Consider the following 20,909-nt stretch of genomic DNA (forward strand, 5'->3'; position numbering starts at 1 on the left):
CTTTAACATAATTTTCAATCGACAAATTAACACATAATTTTAACATGGTTATATGCAATATCCAGAAGTAACATCAACCATATGACAATATGACAAAGTCATCTTACTTACTGAAGGATGACTCAGTTTGAGAGGCATGATAAATGTGATTATAAATACCACTTGCTTAGAGTCATAATTCTTCTCATTGCTCAACCTCCATCACATTTAATGCCTAATGATGATAATTTAAAGCATCAGATGAAATGCCCTGCTTCATCATTATCTTATATATCTCATAAGCTTTGTCCCAGTCACCCATTTTGCGATATCCAGTGATTAGAGCAGTATAAGTTATTTCATTAGGAGTAAGACCCATTTTCATCATCTCATCCATCAGTGAGACAGCAATGCCCATCTGACACAATTTACAATATCCATCAATCAGACAGGTGTAGGTAAAAACATCGGGCAATAAACCATTTTGGACCATTTTGTTGAACAATTCCACAGCCTTTTCCATATCTCTGCACCTACAATACCCATCAATCATTGATGTATAAACAACCCTGTCAGGTGTGAACCCCTTCCCGATCATTTCCTCAAAGAAACTCAAAGCTTCAGGCAACCTGCCACTCTTGCAAAACCCATTGATAAGGCTTGTATATGTGAAACTGTTGGGCATGACACCCTCATATGACATTCTCCTAAACAACCTGTAAGCTTCCTCCAGATTCAACATTTTGACCATACCATCAATAAGGATAGTATAAACAACTACATCAGGAACTAACCCCCTCTTTGTCATTGCTCCAAAAACTTCCCATGCCCTATCTAACCTTCCCTCCTTGCATAATGCATTGATGATGACCTTAAACATAAAGATATTGGGAACAATACCCCAATCATGCATTTCATTTAAGAATTTAAAAGCTTCTACTATGAGTCTTTCCTTGCAAAACCCATCAACAATCACAGTGCAAGTAACAACACTAGGCATGACACCACTATGAAGCATAAGTTCAAAATGATCTAGGGCTTCTTTTAAGCATCGTTTTTTGCAATATCCATAAATTATACTTGTATAACTAAAAACGTCTGGAATAAAATTGTTTTGAACCATCTCTTGCCAGAGCTCATAAGCACCATCCAAATCTCCATGCCGACAGTACCCATCAATGAGAATGCTATAAGCAACCAAATCAAGGTCGCAACCTTGATCTCTGAGCTCACGAAACAAATTTAATGCACTTCCCATCTCTCCTTTGACACACAAGCCATGAAAAAGCGAGCTATAGCTTACTATTGTTGGCATTATTCCATTGTTCACCATCTCAACAAGCAGATCATAGCCTTTCAAAACTTCCCCTATCTTGCAATGCCCATCAATCAGAATACTGTAGCTATGCATGTCTGGTGTCAAGCCGCATAACTTCATTTCATCAAGAACCTTCAAAGCTTTATGCAGCTCACCTGCCCAGCAGAAACCAAGAATGACAGCATTGTAACAGTAGTTGTTGTGTGGCAGGCCTCTATCTTGCAGGTCCCGAAGAAACTCCCATGCAGACTCCGGATTCCCAGCTCCACAAAGTCCCCGGATGTAAGTGCCATAGGTCACTGCATTTGGGCTTACACCATTGTGTTCCATTTCCTTAAGAATTCCATCAGCTTCGTCCATGTCTAACATTTCTCGCTTAGTGTACAAATCCATCATAATAGTATAGGTGTAGACATTGGGTGATGGGCCAGAGATCCTCATATCGTCGAACAGCCGTTTAGCACAGTCCACCTCACTCCTTTCAACAAAGCACTTGAGCAAAAGATTAAACAAGGGAACACCAACTTTGAGTCCAATTCTTTTTGCCTCCATGTAGACTTCCAGTGCATCTTCTAGCATTGACGACTCCGCAAGAACCTGGATGACAGCCCCGTAGGCTTGCAACAAGCTCAAAGCACCATTTGAGAGGCCCACCAACGAAGAGAGCAATCCAAACAAGCTGGAGTCACCATTCATATTGTAATCCAAAACACTTTTAAGCAAACACCTGACCTCCCGATGCATCCTGGCGGAAGCAAATATTCCAATCAATATTGCAAATGATTCCAAAGAATGAGAGTAGCCATACTTGTTCACTGCCCCAAAGAATTTGACTTCCGTCACAATGCTCCAATTCAAAGTATGCACAACTACGGCAATAAAGGGGAAAAGAGTTGGGTGTTTATCACGATAAGAATTGAGACCCTTTACATTAGTCCTAGCAACAGTATCAATTTCAATAGCAGGCTTCGAATCAAACAGCTGGTCGTCCAAGAAAAGCAGAGACGAAGACGAGGAAGAGTAAGACCGCGTTCTTCCAAGAAGAGCTCGGCGCAACAATCCCAGTACAAACCTGCTCATAGAAGAGGGTCTCGAAACCCTGTGACTTGAACTGCCCCCAAATCGCACCGATGCCCATTAGATGAAATGAAGAATGTCTGTGAAGGAGAAAGTACCAATTTTTCTCAAGAAACCCAGATAAAATAAGAATAAATAAGCATTTTTTATTGGACTCCCACCACTTTTCACATAAAAAAAAAACCAGTTTTTCCATCAGGGAGTTTAGTATCCCGAAGAATAAAAGCGCCCATCACTAAAAGCTCAAATCGTTATCGTTTGGGAGAGGAATTTAAGCTATGGGATGAAAGGAATCACCTCGAAATCCCTCTCAAGACCATCGAAAGTAAAGAATGCTGCAGACTTTTCAAGGTTCATTCAAGCACACAACTCCGCAATTTCTTGAACTTAGAACTATTTGTGCTCAAAAGAGGAGGAGAGGGAGATGAGCACTTGGCGGTGATTTCTTTTTGTGGATCGGAAGCGGAGGCGAGGAGAGGGTTTTTGGGGGAGAAGGGTGGCGGCAAAATGAAGATGAGCCTAGGTTAGGAATGGGCCAATGTCGGCCGAACCGGCCGCTAGAGATAAAGGAGTGATGAGCTGGCACGATCTGAACGGGTCAAGCATTTGAGGATATTAACCCTAAAGAAAGCAAACAAACATTTCAGTAAGTTTAAAAGTAACCAACATTACAAAAATAATCAAAACCCAGGACAAATATGAAAATTTTCCATAAGTGTAAAAGTAACTGATAGAAGGGTCATTACTTGGTGCAATAGTAAAGGCTCAGGCTGATAAGTGCAATGGCATGGATTCGGGTCCGGAGATAGCCATTTTGTGTAAAAAGTTGCCAAAAATTAGGTCTATCCCTAGTTCGCCCCTCCCAAGACCCCAGATTTTCGGGAACATAACTAGGTAAAGGTCATCTTTTTTTCCAACTAACTTGCAGAATTAAAATGGAAGATACAATGGCTGAAACATTTGCATGAAAATTCATGAGATCAAACTACCAAGAATGGGAAAGGTAAAATTATTTGACATTCTATAAATGATTCAGCAATTGAAGACTGATTTTTTTTTAGAAAATTAGTCTCATAAAAATAATTTAAGAATTTATGACTATGCTTATAAGTTCTCTGGAGGCATCCGTGCAATATTCAAGCTATCCAACTATCACCTTTTGTCAATGAAATTAGTAGCCAGGCAATCAACACCAAATAAATGGTCCTTCTCACTAAATTGATTCCATATTCTTGTGTTGCCACTATAGTAGCAGGAATTGGTGTGATATGTAAATACTAGTACATGGAAAATTAGATATTTCAGCGGTTTCGTACACTCAGAGCAAAGCAATATGCATAGATATGCATGCACTTTTTTAGATTTACAATGTCTAAAGTTGTCAAGTAAGAGCTAACAGATGAAAAAATCCAACCAAAATATGTCGTTGAAAATTTTATATGTCAGAAGAATATATTATCACTTAGGTGGTGACCTAAATAACCTGTGAACTAGCAATTAGAGGGGACATCAACAAATACAGACTAGAAACAACTATTTTGAATGTGAAGTGGGAATTAAGACAGGAAGATTACATCATGAACAGGTGGACGAATTTAAGAACATAGTTCTGCATGGATTGAATTTGATGCAAATAGAACAAGCAACGCACTGGATCCAATATAACTGGAAATGTCTTGCCCAGGCAACAATTGAAAATTAATTTTTCTCCTTTTTTTTTTGAAGTTTCATTTTATGGTTTTTCCATGATATCTGAATCCAGTTGGGAACAGGCACCAGACTATGACAGAGTTTGCTTAAATTGGTTTTGCAAAACCTCGTTGGGTTCAGCATTTACTAATTGATTAAAACTGTGCTCTTGAATTCAACCAAAATTTAGCCTTCCAAGAGTGATAAATAAGACCTGAGCACTCATTTATGTTGTACAATAAAACTAATATTCTTTTAGGCAGAGAATATATAAGGAATTTTTTTTGAAGCAAAACCTTTTCAATGTGTTAAGACTCTTCCAGTTTGATAGAGTTAACGGGGTCTAAGTGATGTAGCAAAAAAAGGTAAGAATGGGATAATTTATAGTGTTGTTAGTTAACAAGTTTGTGAAAAAATTTAGAATCAGACTACCTTCCTGGAGAGTCAGGATTTGTTTGTTTTTGTACAGTTCTCAAGCATAATGGTCTTTAAGTAGATGCATGACTTTCCCCTTGAATTACTACGAGATAGTAAATACAGATTTAAATTAGGTTTGTTGTCAAATTAGATTACACAGCTGAATTTAGTATGATAAAATAAATCAGGGGTGGATTCCTAGTATTGTGCCACAAGGTTGCTGGATCAAAAGAAGGGGTATATATTAAGCATCAGGCCAACTTTTCAGATCCCAAGATTGGATCTGTCCGCAAATCACAGAGTATAACAATGATACTCTACAATAAAGACTAATGTTATTTAGCATGTGGGCAGGATACACATAAAAACAATTAAACCTACCAAAAGACAATTATTTTTGTTCGTGCTTATTCACTCTCAAATGCTCCTTCCCTGAAATTTTTCGCTAGGTAAGAGGTGCCGGAATCACAAGTGAGACAAAAGAAACATTTGGATTAACGATCAGGCCGAAAGATAAGAGGTTTCAAGTTCTAGCAGTGAAGATAATAGGTTTTTGTTCTCCATCACAATATTAAGATTATAAGCATTAATCATGAGATGCTTCTCTCAAATTTTGAGAGATATCCAGCATCTTTAATGCATGTCTTCTATGTCAATGCACATAGGTTGTAAATTAACTTTTCATGACATCCTCTGCATAAGAATCCTCAGAACTCCCAACATAAATAAAAGCATGTACAGAAGATATGGTTAAAGAGATCTTAGTTGCCCAAATCTTGGGTAAGAAATGAATCCATAACCGATTTAATCTTCTCTGCAAGATTCCCAACCTCTTCAATGGTCTTAATACTTCAACCCCCACTTATTATTTTTTTTTTGAAAATACTTGAGACTTCAAGGACCTCAATTTGATAAAGCAGACTTGTTCTGATACTAAGACGGCAGAAAGAGACAAGAATTAAGAGAAGAAGAATGTAAATATGGGAATCTCTCGAGCATGCATTTTAACCATTAAATGGTAAAAGAGATTTAATAAATATTTAGTTATCAATTCTCCATAACTCAGAAGAATGGAGAGCCAACATTAAAAAGAAAATTGTTATAAACTTTATTCCTCTTCTTTCATATTTCTCCTTTGTTCTACATGACTTAACTGTTCTTAGACTACAAAACCATTTTTGGCCTTAGATATATTTATGATACATAAATAGACTGAGATTATTAACAACAGAATAATGATTTTAATATATAAATGTGTACTTGTATGCATCAAGCAATGGTTAGATGGCTACTAAATATATATGGGTATTAATCATCTGAGATAATGGTGATATTGTTTGTGTGGTTAACTGACTGCATGTATGGTGCACGTACAGTCCAAATAAATGCAGCTCAACTTATAGCTCCATGTTTTGCTTGATAGAAGGGATGACATCTTGTACTAGGGCTTTGAGAATTAATTAAGGCCACCACCACTCAGTGGTCAAATAGCCTAGGCAGCCCAAGGTGATGGAGCCTTCTATATCCCAGGAGCAGCCCAAGCGATTAGGCAAGTGCCTAAACAGTATTTACAAAAAAAATATACCTTCACATATTTCAATTAATGATTATAACTTGCATTAATCTCAGTAAAGTATCCATATTGTATGACCAAAAGATACATTGACAACAGTTAACACATGAACTCGACTTAAAATGTAATAATTAGTAAGCATTATTTGATCTAAACTTGAAAAAACAAGTATAGAGCACCACTTTAATATTACAAAAACCACTTTAATGCATCCCAAGCATTATCATAAGTATTTACAATGCGACCACAATGAGTTTATATTAATGAAATGAAAGAACTCATTTGTAATTCCCACAAACCTTTTGCTATTTACAGACTTAAAAAAAGGAATAAGAACTCCAAGAACACCATAAAGATGCATGCCATATTCCATCATTATATAGGAATCCTAGGATAGAGATATGTATTGCTCCACAAATCAATCAGAATATATTTTTTTAAAAAAATCGTGGAATAATGTTCAGATATTTCTTCTGCAACATCTTATTGTTTTCTATAACATATGAAAATTTTAAGGAAATCTAGATCTAACTTGAAAAATTCTATCCGCAAAACATCGGAAATGGTTTTTTTTTTAATCTCATATTGTAATATTTTCTAAATCCAGATTTTTCTTTTACCTTTTGGATTTTCTTTGAGAATGTTTTTCCTTGTCTCCTCCAGGAATTTAATTCATTCTCATCAGCTTTGCTATTTTGGTTACTCACAAAATTTTGCTAATGCAACTCCAACTTGTCATATAAAAGCATCTTGAAACAAAGATATTATCAAGAAAAATATTTTTTTCTAACGGCAGGATATGCAGGTCCAATTAGGGGCCGGATCACAAAAAGAAAGACTGCAGATTCCATTTTGTAAAATTCCAATTCCTCCATTTCCGAGCCTTAAAATTTACTATTTGAAAAATCAGACAGTAAATATACACCATTATGTTCTATCAGCAAGTAAAATATTGAGATACTATCATATGCTAATTCCAAATGAATAAACCAGAAAGAAAACAACAATCACGCCATATGCGACACTAACTCATTTTACGGGTGCCAAGTGGAAGATCTAACTCCTATTTAAAAAGGAATTTAAGCCCCCCCAAACTGAAATGACATAGTTCTCTTTAAAAAAATTCAGGAAAATGCATATACATAGGCACGCTGGTTCTTCTGATAGCGTATACAAACTTGGCTTGCACGTACAAGCAATCATGAAGCAACAAAAGATATTTCAATCAAAAAGAAAAGTTAAGATGTACAGAAAGCAACGATTATATAATTCAACAGAACTCCCATCCAAACAATGATTCCGCGCAAAAGCTTAAACCCTACTAATTGCAGAACGTAACACAAAAAAGAGCAGCCTTTAGTATTTCTTAAACCACAGAAGAAGCTAAGCGCTGCCCTATGGAACACTCATTAAAGTTGCTCACTTGGACAAACAGGGAAGAAATCAGAGGATCAGCTCTTCGCAGACCAAAGACAAGAGCTTTATCATGCAATCCCAACTAAAAACCTCGGATTTCAATCAGAACCTTTATAAATCAACAGTAAAGTGTACCAATAACTACTATAAATGCTTAGAGACAAAGGGAGAAAATGGAAACCTAAATTACTGAACCACGAGGTCAAGATTCCAACCGGAACGAGAACGAAGAAGAGAACTAATCATGATTCGAAGAATGGAAGAGATGGAGACCGAGGAGGCGTACCTGACGTCGGCTCGGGTTTTAAGGGTTCAACGAGTTGCGACCAGCGACAGCTTCTTCTGGAGTGGAGCCGACCGCGAGACGCGGAGCCCTTCGGCGAGATTTATATGTAGGGTTGGGCTTCCCTCGATTTCTATTTGGTTAGCCTTGGCCGGAGAGAGTCGGGCTTGAATCACTCGGGTTGGGGCTCGAGCCGATCTGTCTTTGACTCGTGAGCAAGGTTCGGAAACCCATGATCGATCCCCCGTAGGCGCTGAACCGAAAACCGATCTGTAAATAGCGACGGGTACCACATTATGTTTTTATCCTTTTATTAAATTATGTTTTCTTTTTCTTTTTAAAAATATGATGTTTTTGCAAAAAAAAAAAAAAGTGTTAATATTAAGTTAACTACCCTACTTATGGTTTCATATGCATGCTCAAGTAAGAAATATGCATATTTGTCATATAAATAATGGGTCAAATGTTTTATGTAAGCATGTTTTTGAGATTACTTTTAATCAAATGTCACCCTTAGTCAAAAGCATTTATTATCGTATCCATAAACATGAGACACTATGATATGGTTTAAAGATTCCCCCAAATTACATTTTACGTATTAATTAAAAGAAACCTATTTCACTTTAATATCTTTTATATTATTGCCTAATTCAATCCTATAGTCATAGATTCAATGAGGAATGACTGATCTTATGATTGTACATTTATTTCAGGTCATTTGGGGGTTAAAAGAAATTATTAAGATCCCAAACCTCTAAATGTGTTATACAATATTGTGTTGGATTGATCGACATGCATTGACCAAATGCATTGCAACGCACAATGGGGCTTCCAAACCCTCCTCCCAGCTCACCGTTAAGATAAAAACCAAGGTTACTGGATGAGAATCTTGAAAATAGATATAACCGACTAATATCACACAATAAGTAACCATACAATAGAATAATGAAAACATTGGACTTCAAGCTTAATCTGAACTATTCGGAGACATCTTTCAGAATATGAATCCTTCCCCGATAATTCATGGTTACATCGATTCTAAGCAAGCTTTTCCAATCCATTTTTCTCAACTCCCATCCATATAATTTTAAATACTTTATATCCTAACAACGAGGCAAACTTCACTTTCCTTACCAAACCATCCTTAGATCTATAAGTCACAAGCTTGTTCCGTCTTAGTTAAATGATAACTTGGTTATCTAATTGGTGAAGTCCCTGCACTTCCTTTAAAGAACTCATTCTTTACTCCATCTGTCCTAATTTTGCAACAATCCATCACCACATTCTTTTCTCTGCCCCGATCATCTTAAGTTTGGATCTATTTTATGGCACAAATATATGAACAATGTAATATTATGGGCTATTTTGCCATCAGATAAAGTGTTCCCTTGAAGCTTCATGGCATACATCAATTGCTATTTTGCCATTTCATAAAGTGTCCCCTTAAAGCGTCATGACATACCCCAATCACATGACACCCTCAAGGCACCTCAACACTTCATCTATTTGATTCTAATTCTGTTATATAATTTTCATCTCTATAGTTCTATAGGATAACAAAAAAACAATCATACTATAGGATCTCCACACTAGAAATTGGCTTTGACCCTGGCAACGATAGAGATGTATATTAACCTCATGACAAAATCAAGATTCCACCTGTCAACCTCAGAATTTTAACACTATTAGCTGATAAAAAAAAACTGTGCAGTTTCTTGTTTTCATCAAATGGAACAAATTTGCCATGACAAACAGGGTTTTACTTAGGTTTTCATATGTAATATTTCTAAGTTGCAATTACTCTTGGAAAAATATTTGAGAAAAGAAATATTGCCAGAAGGAAAATAATAGCTCCAAATCTTAGAAAGAATTGCTGCTTGAATTCAAATTTACAAAATAATAAGAAGACTCAAAATAAAACATCAATATCAAAAATAAAGTTGATATGTACAACCTACCAGGATCAGATTCAATAGTGCACCAAGACATGCTGAGAAATCTTTAAACTGCTGCAAAGAGGAAGTCATGAATCATGCCCAGTTATGGATCATAAAACGCAATAATAATAATGAACATCAAAGAAATTAAATTAGACTACATTTGGAAAGATAAATAGAAAAGAAGAGTGACAAATTGCCAAAGCTCACAAACAATAGCTAAAGAGGAAAACCGTGGTCATGCCACAATGAAGTTAGCATGGATAATCCAGCAAAGGGGTGAAACCAAATAATTTCAATTGGACGGCTCATACACCACTTGCAATTATCTACTATTCTTTTGCTAGCAAGGAGAGGCTAAGACCCTCCAAGTATAACAAGAAGACAAACACACATCACAGCCAAATATTTGCCAAAATTCTCAATAACAGAGGAAGATTCAAATCCCATTCTCATTAGCTCTTAATGATATTCCACAAACAGACAGCCGTTCTGCTGATTGATTTACCCTTTCTGCTGATCGATTTCCCCTTTCTGCATGCATGGGAAGCTGTGAATGAATCACATGAGTTGACAATAGTGTTTATATTGAATATCATAGGCCTGTCCGATCCATGATTATCATGAGGCCCATGGATCCAAGACACAACAGCAACAAGAACCACCTTCACTCTAACTATTGGATACTCGAAAAGCCTATTTAGCAGTCTTTAGACCTTCCCAAGCTGCCCCAGAAAGTTCAACCAGTCGAACATAACTGACTGCAAAATGCCTAGAGCATGCCGCAAGAACTTGGCCAATATGACACATACTGATGGGGACAATCAAGAAAAGATGAGATTGCAAGATTAGAGAACCAGCAGCAAAACTTGCCACCAGTTTGCTTCGTGCTTTTGTGCAAAAATCTAACACTTCTTTCAAACTCATTAATGCACTAGTGGATCCTTTTATATTCCTTCATTCATAAACATATTATGCAAGCTGAAACATGAGTCCCTACATTGGTTAACACTGGCGTCAACTTCGACTTTGTTTTAAGGAGTCATGGTAGAATGAGGAGCAGATTTGATCTTGCAAGTTCATTTTTAAGTTCCATACAGTCATACCTTCAGAAAGCCATAGAGTATAATTTCTGAATCTGTTTTCCAAGTAGAATTGCATGCTTGGAGAAAGCACGTCAAAAAAAAATTCTTTGGAAGGGTACAACTTATTCAAAAAGGTTCTCTTTTAGAAACTTATTAAACCTTCAACATCTTCGATGGGATTAGAAAACAGGCATCTTCAGTTTGTTTTCTAATCACCATTGATCATTTTCTTCGGTAAATTGTTCTTTATGTTTCTTCATCAAACCTTAGACTGAATTATTTTTTTCCCCGAAGAGCTTTATTCGCTGCAATGATTCTACTAGATTAGCTGAATTAACGAAACCCCTTCAAGTGCAAGAAGTAAATGATCTTGTCAAAAATAACTGAAGAAAACTTATCTATCGAATCCAAAATAAAAGAGCAAAAAAATAAAAAAGAGGGGAAACGATATGGGGAAGAAAAAAAGGAAGAGGGTAGGAAACCGCTAGCGCTTACCTGATCACTGACCGGTAGGGCGTCGAGTCCTCCACCTCCGGCGAAGTCCAGGACTGCCGATCGACCGCTTCCTTCTCGCCCTTCTTTCCACCGCGTTAGGGCTCCTTATAACGGAAGGAGGGGAAAGGAGAGAGATCAATTGGGAAAGGATGAGCCCATGGTAGTATAAATAACGGGTCGGACAGGAGATTGAGAACAAATTATCCGACCCAATTTGACCCGACCCGTGAACAAACCCACCCGCGCAAACCCTTATGAATTGTGACGGGCAGGAAATCCCATGATCTGTGAGACCGTGACAAAACTTATCCCGCTCCGTCCCAAAAGCGGGTTCGGATGCAGTCTGAAGGCCACTCGGCCCGACTGAATGACCGAATTAACCTAAACAGTGATGGTAGGGTCGTGAAGGCATAGACCTCTGGATCTATTTAAAAAAAAAAATTGTACGATTAAACTGAAAATCTTGCAGAAATTGAATTTGGCCATTTAACATATATCTTCTAAACAATTGAGGTCGGCCTACTTTAAAAAAAAATCTATAAATATTGTGAAATGGGCCTTCTCTAGCATGTGTTCTTATAAATCTTGTTGGTTTGCATAGGATTATCCAAACAAATCCTACATCGGTTTATTTCTACGAGCGTCCATGTGCAAAAAAAAAAAAATTAGGGCAACTATGACCAAACTGTAATGATGTTTCCAAATTAAAATCAAATTAAACAAAGAAAAAGCCTTGGTTTTTATTAACTTTGGCAACGAGCAAAGTTATGTCACAAATTTGTGCAAAATTTACTAATATTATTGAGAGATATTTATCATCCATTTCTTATGAATTATCTTTAAAAAAAAAAGAACCGAGCTTTGTTTTTTATATAGAGGTAAGATCTCCGGATCACAGCTGCACATCCAGTAGCCTAGTTCTTCCTTGGAGGTATCCTTTTACTAAATATATATCAAAATAAAGATTAAAAAATATTTGTTCATGTCTAATAAGGAATTATTGAACTTCAGTGCATGCTTATTCTTAATATTTTTCATGATTTTTTTTGTATTATTCAAACATTTCTTTCTCCTTCCTTTCCCTATAAAATTTGCAATTTAGATTTTTTTGAATAACTTGAATCTTACTTCCTTAACAAGCACTTATCCCTTTGTAATTTTTACTAAATGTTTATTAAATGCTCGTCCAAAAAAAAACTGCTATTTCAGCTTCTGAAAAACAAGTTTAATCTGAACTTTTTGGAGAAAGCATGACTATAAAAACATCACCGAGCACAAGTTAGTAATATACTTTGGCCACTAACGTTTGCTTTCATTACCGCACTCTTTTTTTTTGGTTTTCTTCTTTCTCTGTTCATGTTCCATCACCAAATCCTACGTGTTATAGAAAAAATCTCATATAATCACCTCTTCTCCTTTTGCAATTCGAACAGAGACGACACGGCAGATTAAGAATAAAATCAATGTAAGTTCCTTGATTGAACACAAATTAACTTCTTTATTATGGTTAAAAATATTAGCAAAACATTTAACTTTTCTTTTCTTTTTATTACATTGTAATCAAAATCCGCCGCAGAGTGCAGGTTACCTTGCTAGTTAGGTACAATAAGAGTCTTAACAGATCCAAATCCAACTAGAAGAGGGGATTGGGGATTATGAATTTTTGAATCAAAGACTGCAATGTAGATTTTTGAACAACTTTCTCTTAATCTGTATAACCATCTTCCTTTCCCCTCCCACATTTTTATTATTAGGTTATTTTGATCATTACAAAGGATTAGTTGAACTTTTTGATGTTGATGAAGTGCTCTATTAAATTGATTTACACCACATATATCTCCAAAGTGTAAATCAAGCATCATTGCACAATTGAGAGCCAAAAAAAAAAATAGAGAAAAAAAATCCTTTTCGGGTGCATTTTGTTGCATGTAAAATGGTGCCTATCACTCTAAAAATAAATCCAATTGTTGCTGGAATTTGGACCCGGGGACGACCGTCGGCTGAGGAGGGAGGAGCTCCGGCGAGAATCGACGAACGGCGGTCCGGCTGGCGCGCGACGTCCTCCGAAAAACCTGCAAGGAGCCGGTGGCCGGGGTTCCCGGCGCCGGCCCTCCGATGCTTAAGTCAGAGAGGGCAAGTGTATGAATGGGAGTAGTGAATACCCGGAGTTTCAATCTTTCAGCCCCCCCTAAAATGGAGGAATTCCCCTTTTATAGAGGGGGGCTGGGTTACCTATGATATGACGGGGCGAATGAGTTGTCGTACGATTGGGCATGCTGTATAAATTAATACTCGATCGTGTGAATTAATACTGTTACTGTAGGAAATCAGGCTGAAGCTTCCAAATCATCATGGAGTCATGCCATCATTCATAGCCGAGCAGGTTTGCCGTAAGGAGCTTGATGTCCGTAGACGGTAGAAGTCATACACCTTAATTGTTGCGTAAACTGAGTGTCTGCAAGAGCCATACACTTTGATTGTTGAGTAAACTGGACGTCTGCAGGAGCCATACGCTTTGATTGTTGATGAAAGCAAGGCGTAGTTTTTCGGTCGCGTTGCGGGGGGATATGACCACAGCGCGTGAGTCGGGCGTCTTTGGGTCGGTAAGGTTGCTCGGGTGCTTCCAGGTCGAAGGGTTTGCTCGGCGCCTCCAGGTCAGAGGGTCTGCTCGGCGCCTCCAGGTCGGAGGGTCTGGTCGGACGTTCACGCAGTCGTGACGACTTATATTTTTCCCCCAACACTACCCTCCGACTTCCGAGCTCGAGCTGCTCGCAGGCTCGAGCGCGGAAAGTAACTTCGGTCGTGTTAATGTTAATTAGGAAAATTTTGAATTATCGTGCGCTTCAAGGCGCTTTTAATGGGCGGCGTCTTCTTTTTCCGAAACGTTTCATCAGGAGAGTATCTTTTCATTTTTCGAAGCGTCCTCGCGTCGTGGGCTCATGATGGAGCCGCACGATCCAACGAGGTATTTTCGTATTCGAAGCGTCGGTCCGAATTGAATGTCGCGCTTTAATTCTTGAGGTCAACGCGTGTCGTGATCTGAGCAGGGGGCAGTGCTCCGCCCTGCAAATCAGAGCCGTCAGTGGGATTTATATAAATCCCTGTTTGGCCATCTCTGACTTCTTTCCTATAGCCCTTTTCTATCTTCTTCTCCATCCGAAGGAGCTGATCTTCTTTCCCCATTGTCTCCGGCGAACTCCCGAAGGTGTTCTTCCCTGCCCGCTCAGAGTTTTTCCTTCTTTTTTCTCTCTTTTCCTCCTTTCCGATGGGTCTTGGTCCAGACGAAATAGGGTCTTCGATGAGTGAGGAGGAGATGGAGATGACCGAGGAGTGGTTCTTCCCTCGGCGAGGGTTCCGTTTGGAACTCGCCGGGTTGGGGGATCGGGTGACGAACCCCCCTAGGCCGGATTAGAGTGTATTTGGAGGCACTCTGGGCCGGCCTGCGATTTCCCTTCCATGGGTTCATGAACGAGTTGCTTGGAGAGTACCAACTCGTCCCGACGCAGCTTGTTCCGAACGCATGGAGGACGATCATCGGGTTTCTATCCTTGTGCATAGCACACGGGATGCCGTCCTCCGTGAATGTTTTCCGGTGGCTCTTCATGCTGAAGTCCAACCCGGGGGATGGAGAGTGGCTCTATATCGTCCTTCGGGGAGGCCGACCACTCTTCCAGGGCACTCCGACGTCCATTCATTAATGGAAGAAAAAGTTTTTTTTTTAGCTTCTGAGCGGACGTGGGGGTTCGACCCCAGGTGGGGGCAGAGCCGGCTTAAGACCGCCAATAAACTTCCCAGGCTTTCCAAAAGCGAGCAGCGGATCCTTGACGCTGTTCGCGGCCTCGAGGATGATTTCCTTCTGAACGACCTCATAAGTGAGGACGCTCTGGTCAATGTTAACCTGAGCTCGGCGTGCCCTCAGGGTAAGGGTAGCAATTTAAAATTTTTATCCTCCTTTTCCTCTTCCCGAAGTGTCGAGGGGTCTGGGCACGCACTGTCGACACTCGGGGCATCCCGAACTTTGTCGAAGGATCGTACGCAGGTCGAGGGGTCTGGGAACGCACTCTCGACCTGCGACGCTTTCCGAGGTCGAGGGGTCTGGGAACGCACTAGAGTTGGGCACTGGGCCGGGCCGCCCACGGCCCGGCACGAAGCGGGCCGTGCCTGGCACGGCCCGCTAGCTACAGTACCGGGCCGTGCCTGGCACGGGTTTCTGGCCCGCGGGCCGAGCCCGGCACGGCCCGCTTCGGGCCTGGGCCGGCACGGCCCGCCCTTGGCCCGCGAGCCAGCCCGGCACGGCCCATAAGGGCCTGGGCCGGGCTGGCCCGCGGGCCTGGCCCGGCCCGATAAAAATTAATGCTTCATAAATTTTTTTAATAAATTAATAAATATTGAAAACTAAGGATTTATTAATATAAAGCCACCTTAATGGTGGGGGGTTTGGCATAGACCCCTACCAGTTTATTAATTTAAATCAAAATGGTACATGAAGGGAGGTTTGGACCTTCGTCTGACCTCCAGAATATAATAAGAAAGGGCCGAGGTTTGGACCTTGGTCTGACCTCCAGAATACAATAAAAATGTACAATTATAAAAAATTAAGAAATCTTACTAATCATCAGTGATTCAGCAAATCAGTATTCACTCTTCAGTCTTCAGTAGTGTTTGTATCATCATCATCAGAGGATGTTGTATTATGTCCACCTTTATCTTGAAGTCTTGCCTCAGCATCCAACCAATCTTTGAAGCAGAGAAGCATCTCCACCGTTTCGCCCGTCATCCTACTTCTCTTTTCGTCAAGAACACGCCGACCTGCACTAAAAGCGGATTCCGATGCTACCGTGGACATCGGCACAGCTAAAATATCGCGTGCAATTGCAGACATAACAGGATATTGATTTTTAACACTCTTCCACCAAGATAATACATCTAGATTCTCTATTTGATTTTCATCATATGCAGACTGAAGATCATTTCATAAATAAAATTCTAGTTCACTACTTAAAGATGAAGAAGATGAAGATAAACTTGAAGCATGTGTGTGTTTTCTCTGTGCAATGAATGAAAAAATAGATGACGAACGAGAACTACTAGAAGAAGAAATAGAGGTTTGCACGGAAAATCTAGATCCACGAATTTTTTCATCATATAAAGCATAAATATCATAAAGAAGTTGTTTTACCTCATTTTTAGCAGGTTCAGGATCTTTAATCATATTTTCACAGTATGCATCAAGTAAAATTAGCACGCCATTCAATTTAACTCTAGGATCAAATACAGCAGCTAAGTTATGCATAGGACATATCTTGTCCCAATACTCATTCCATTTAGATTTCATTAGGTCAATAATAGGCATTAAAACATCATCATATCTATGTTCTGCAAATTTTTGACTAATTATATATGCTTGTTGTAAAAATGAACATGAAGTTGGATAATAAATACCAGAAAGAACATTGGTAGTATTATAAAAACTAAGCAAAAAATCTTCCAAAATTTTTTCTTTATTCCAATCAGTTTCAGACAATGTAAAGCCTAATCCACGATCATTAATATATGCACTTAATAAGTTTTTATATGGATATGCGTCATGTATCATGCTATATGTTGAGTTCCAACGAGTAATTACATCAAGTTTAAATTTTTTAAAATGTTTACCATGATTTATACATAGTTCCTTAAATTCTTGAAGTCTTGATCTTGAAGCATGAATAAAAGAAACTGCATTTCTAATTTTACCAATCACATCTTGAATCATGCCCATGCCAGCTTGAACAGAAAGATTTAAGATATGACATGCACATCTAATATGCAATAAATTTCCATCTAACATGGAATGCAATGAGTCTTTTAATAATGCAACAGCAGAATTATTATTAGATGCATTATCAAACGTAATAGACATAATTTTATCATTAATATTATATGAACATGCAGTTTGATAAATGACATTTGAAATTTGTTGCCCAGAATGTGGAAAATCAAAAGCACGAAAAGCAAGAATACGTTTATTTAATTGCCAATCATTATCAATATAATGAGCAGTAATGTCAATAAAACAATTACTACCTACAGATGCTGACCAAATATCAGAAGTTAATGAAATTTTTACATTTAAAGTAGAAAGTGTTTCAATTAAACTTTGTCTCATTGCTAAAAAGTTAGTCATAGCTACTCTTCTAAATGTACGCCTACTAGTTCTTTTGTAAGCAGATTGTAGGTTTAATTGAATATATTTTTCAAAATTAAAAGATTCACATAAACTAAAAGGTAATTCATCCTTAACTATCCATTTTACAAGTGCTTTTCTTTGATTTTCATGATTATATGCAAAATTACCTACAAGTAATCCCCCTTGTATATTAAGGGTACTTTGAGTTTGAGCATGAGAATCATGCATCCTATGACTCTCTTGATGTCTTTTTAAATGCCCTGTTCCCCCACTACTACTACAACTATAAAGTTTGGCACATTTTTTACATTTAGCTTTCCAGACTCCATCAACCATAACTCTATCAAATTCATTCCATACAGCACTAGTCCTCTTACGAGAAGAGGTTTGATCTTCACTCGGTTCACTAGTTCTAGAGGAACTAGGAACATGGGGTTGGAAATTAGTTTCTTCTCCCTCAGAAACAGGAGGAATGCCAAAATGACTTTCCTCAAAAGATGACATATCTAAATTGATGAATTCAAAAAATAAAAACTAACCACAAGGAGGAATTGAGTAGAGGGTCGGAGGGCAGAGGCAGAGCCGAGATTCTGAGCTTCCTCTTGTGCTCTCAACAGGAGTGACCTTCTCTTCTCAACAGGAACCTCCTCTTGTGTAGCACTTGAACACTTGCTAAATGCAAACTAAAAATTAAATTGCTAGAAGAGCACTTTAGAAGAGAGAAATAATAGTAGTAGAGAAGGAGAGAATAGTTGGTTTGGTGTGGTGAGAATGAGGGAGGAAAGGGCTATTTATAGAAGCCCAAAAATTTTTTTCCCCAAAATACCCCTCAATTTAGCCGTTTTAGGACTGTTGGGAGGGGCAAATTTGGAATTTTCCTAAAATAGCCGTTGGAAACGGCTATTTTTCTCCCCCCGTAACCAGACGGGCCGTGCCAGGCACGGCCCGTCTCGTGCCGTGCCAGGCACGGCCTGTCTCGTGCCGTGCCCGGCCCGGCCCGCCAATAGACGGGCCTGGGGCCGGGTCGGGCTTCCGTTCTGTGCTGAACGGGCCGGGCCAGGCACGGCCCGTTTAGACCTCGGGCCCGGTGGGCCTGGGCCGGGCCGGCCCGGCACGGCCCGATGCCCAACACTAGTTAGAAAGTGTTGCCGTCATATCTGGACCGAAGTAGAAGCGCAGCTTGAACGAACCGAAAGTTGGCTAGAGACGGGCTGATCAGGTTGGTTGAGGTGTTGGGCTCTAGATTTCTTTGTTGGGTGGTCTGTAAGAAGTCCACTTATCAGATGTTTTTTGGTGGAAGACCCTCTGATGCCTAAGTCAAAATAACGAGGCAACAATATGGAAGAGATTTCAGCAGAATAAGAGTTTTGTGAGAAGGGTAGTGTATTGCACATCTCATATCCCCCAGGTTGTTCCTCTTATATAGGGGAGCCAACCTTTTCGTTACATGAGTCGACGTGACGTACAATAACACGAGACAATGGCTGATGGTACGGCCATGACATCAGGGTCAGTTTGCGTGGCAGAGTGCGGTGCGGATCTGATGCGGGACATAGGGCTGCCATGATCACGGACTGCCAGGGTTGTCGGTTGTTGTGGGTGTCGGCCCTTGTCGATGCATACCGATTGTTCTCTGCAACTGGCGACTCCTCGATCAGAGTCAAAGTTGTTCACCTCAGTTTACATCCAAGGACAGAAAGGTCGGTCGGGTCCAAGGTTGGGGTGTCTAGTATTTTCCCCATCACTTGCCTCTCACTTCCGAGGCTAAACAATATTCTGGTTCCGACGATGGAAGTTGAGCAGTTACCTTGATCAAGGGTGAGCTCTTCGTGTGGTCCTTCACTTTGCTTATTGACTCTTATTCTCCTTTTCAGCATGCCTGTAGTCAGCAAGACAGAGCAGCTGGTCAAGAGGCTCATGAAGCATATTTCGACGCTCAAGGGGAAATGGAAAGCAGCCATGGCGTGGGCTGAGCTGCTCGAGGCAAAGATCATGGCGGTCGAGGCAAAGGCCAAGTCGACTGAGGATGAGTCCAGGTCGGCGGAAGCTCGCGCCTCATCCGCGTGGACCCAGGCGGAGGCAAAGGAGGCCCACCTGTCCGCGACCAAGAAATCCTCATCTCATGAGTATGCTCTCTAAAGCATCTCTAGAGTTAGCTACCAGAGAAAATTTGAGTGAGCTGGGTCTTCTCATCTCACGAGTATGTTTTCCTAGGCATCTCTAGGATTGGTACTAGAAAAAATCCAAGTGGGCTCGATCTTCGAGAGGTTGGTGCCTCCGTTCATCTCTGGATTGGGATCTCGGAGGTATCCCTAGAGAGCTTGGTTTAGGGAGTGTTGGGAATTGTACCCTAAGAGTCAATCGTCAACATGTTGATAAATGATTTTGTAAATGAATTGACAAATTAATAAAGTATTTTTTTGGCATTATTCATCATTTTTTTTGTACATCTTCAAATGAACTCTTGTAGTATGATGAAGTCCTTAGGATTCTTTTATGATAAAGAAGGATTTATCTGTGAGTCCTTAAACCAGTTCACGACCAAATGATATACTGTTAATAGGACGACGACATTATTGAGTTTAGGTCATTGTGTAACATATACGTTGGTTGTCCTCTTAACCAAGGAGTGTGGAGACACTAATATGTCACACAGGTGAAGTGTAGGAGTACATTTCACTGAACGTAACCAATTTCGGAACACTCTACCGTCAAGAGAAGTTCCGAGTGGATATGGGTATAAGTGTCGCTCAGATCTGAGATCACCAGATGATTAGCAAACAACTCACTGTACTTTGGTATCGGACTAGCAGAATTTCTAATTCTAGGATGGAAGTTCACTGGGTGCAGTCAAGTACTTGCAAAGTCGGTGCGTGAGTCAAGATGGAATTGACCCCTCCTGGAAACAAGAGATAATGCCTTGTGTTCAATTTAGCAAAACCTAAGCCTGGGTTATCCTTGTGAGGAGTCACGGAATTTCTAAAATTGATCACAGAATGGATGTACTAATTACAGAGTTGACAGAACTCGAAAGTCATCCTGGCATTAGGGTCAAAGGGATAAATTATACGGTAACTATAGTCCAGGATTCCAGAATATTTGCTTCGCACATATTCGGCCTATCTGAACGTCAGGTACCATTGCTAGATGGTCACATCGATTAGCATAAGAAGTCGTTCCTATACTATCGATTTAGGTTTGAACTTATAGGGTCACACGCATATAAGTTTTCCGGTTGATCATTTTGGCTGATGGATGATTAAGAATCATTCATGGATAATTTGGTCAATTTGATTGACAAATTACCTTAAATAAATATTGCTGAAAAATAATTAATAAATTATTGGAGGATTTATTAGCAACTAGATTACTAATGAACTCAATTTGATTGAGTTATTGGACTAAGAATGAGACAAAATTGAATTGGATACAATTTGGACTTCATTGGGGTTTGACCTAATTGGATTAGGT

General features: G+C 39.4%; 1 protein-coding gene across 22 annotated transcripts in view; it reads right to left on the minus strand.

The window, feature by feature from the left end:
• Positions 1-20,909, minus strand: part of LOC103698463 (50S ribosomal protein L33-like) — a 59,701-nt gene that overhangs the window by 35,566 nt on the left and 3,226 nt on the right. For 7 of the 22 annotated variants that reach the window (XM_039126713.1, XM_039126712.1, XM_039126709.1 and 4 more), the window contains exon 2: positions 112-1,843. In XM_039126713.1, the coding sequence (XP_038982641.1) occupies positions 215-1,843 (1,629 nt within the window). In that variant the 3' untranslated portion in view covers positions 112-214. Of the gene's footprint in view, positions 1-107; positions 2,455-2,671; positions 2,996-7,755; positions 8,023-9,710; positions 9,762-11,269; positions 11,447-20,909 lie in introns of those variants that run through there. The other 15 variants (XR_005511973.1, XR_005511974.1, XM_039126715.1 and 12 more) reach the window with 13 other exon arrangements.

Source organism: Phoenix dactylifera, chromosome 5, assembly GCF_009389715.1.
Source record: "Phoenix dactylifera cultivar Barhee BC4 chromosome 5, palm_55x_up_171113_PBpolish2nd_filt_p, whole genome shotgun sequence".
In the NCBI taxonomy this organism is placed as follows: Eukaryota; Viridiplantae; Streptophyta; class Magnoliopsida; order Arecales; family Arecaceae; genus Phoenix; species Phoenix dactylifera.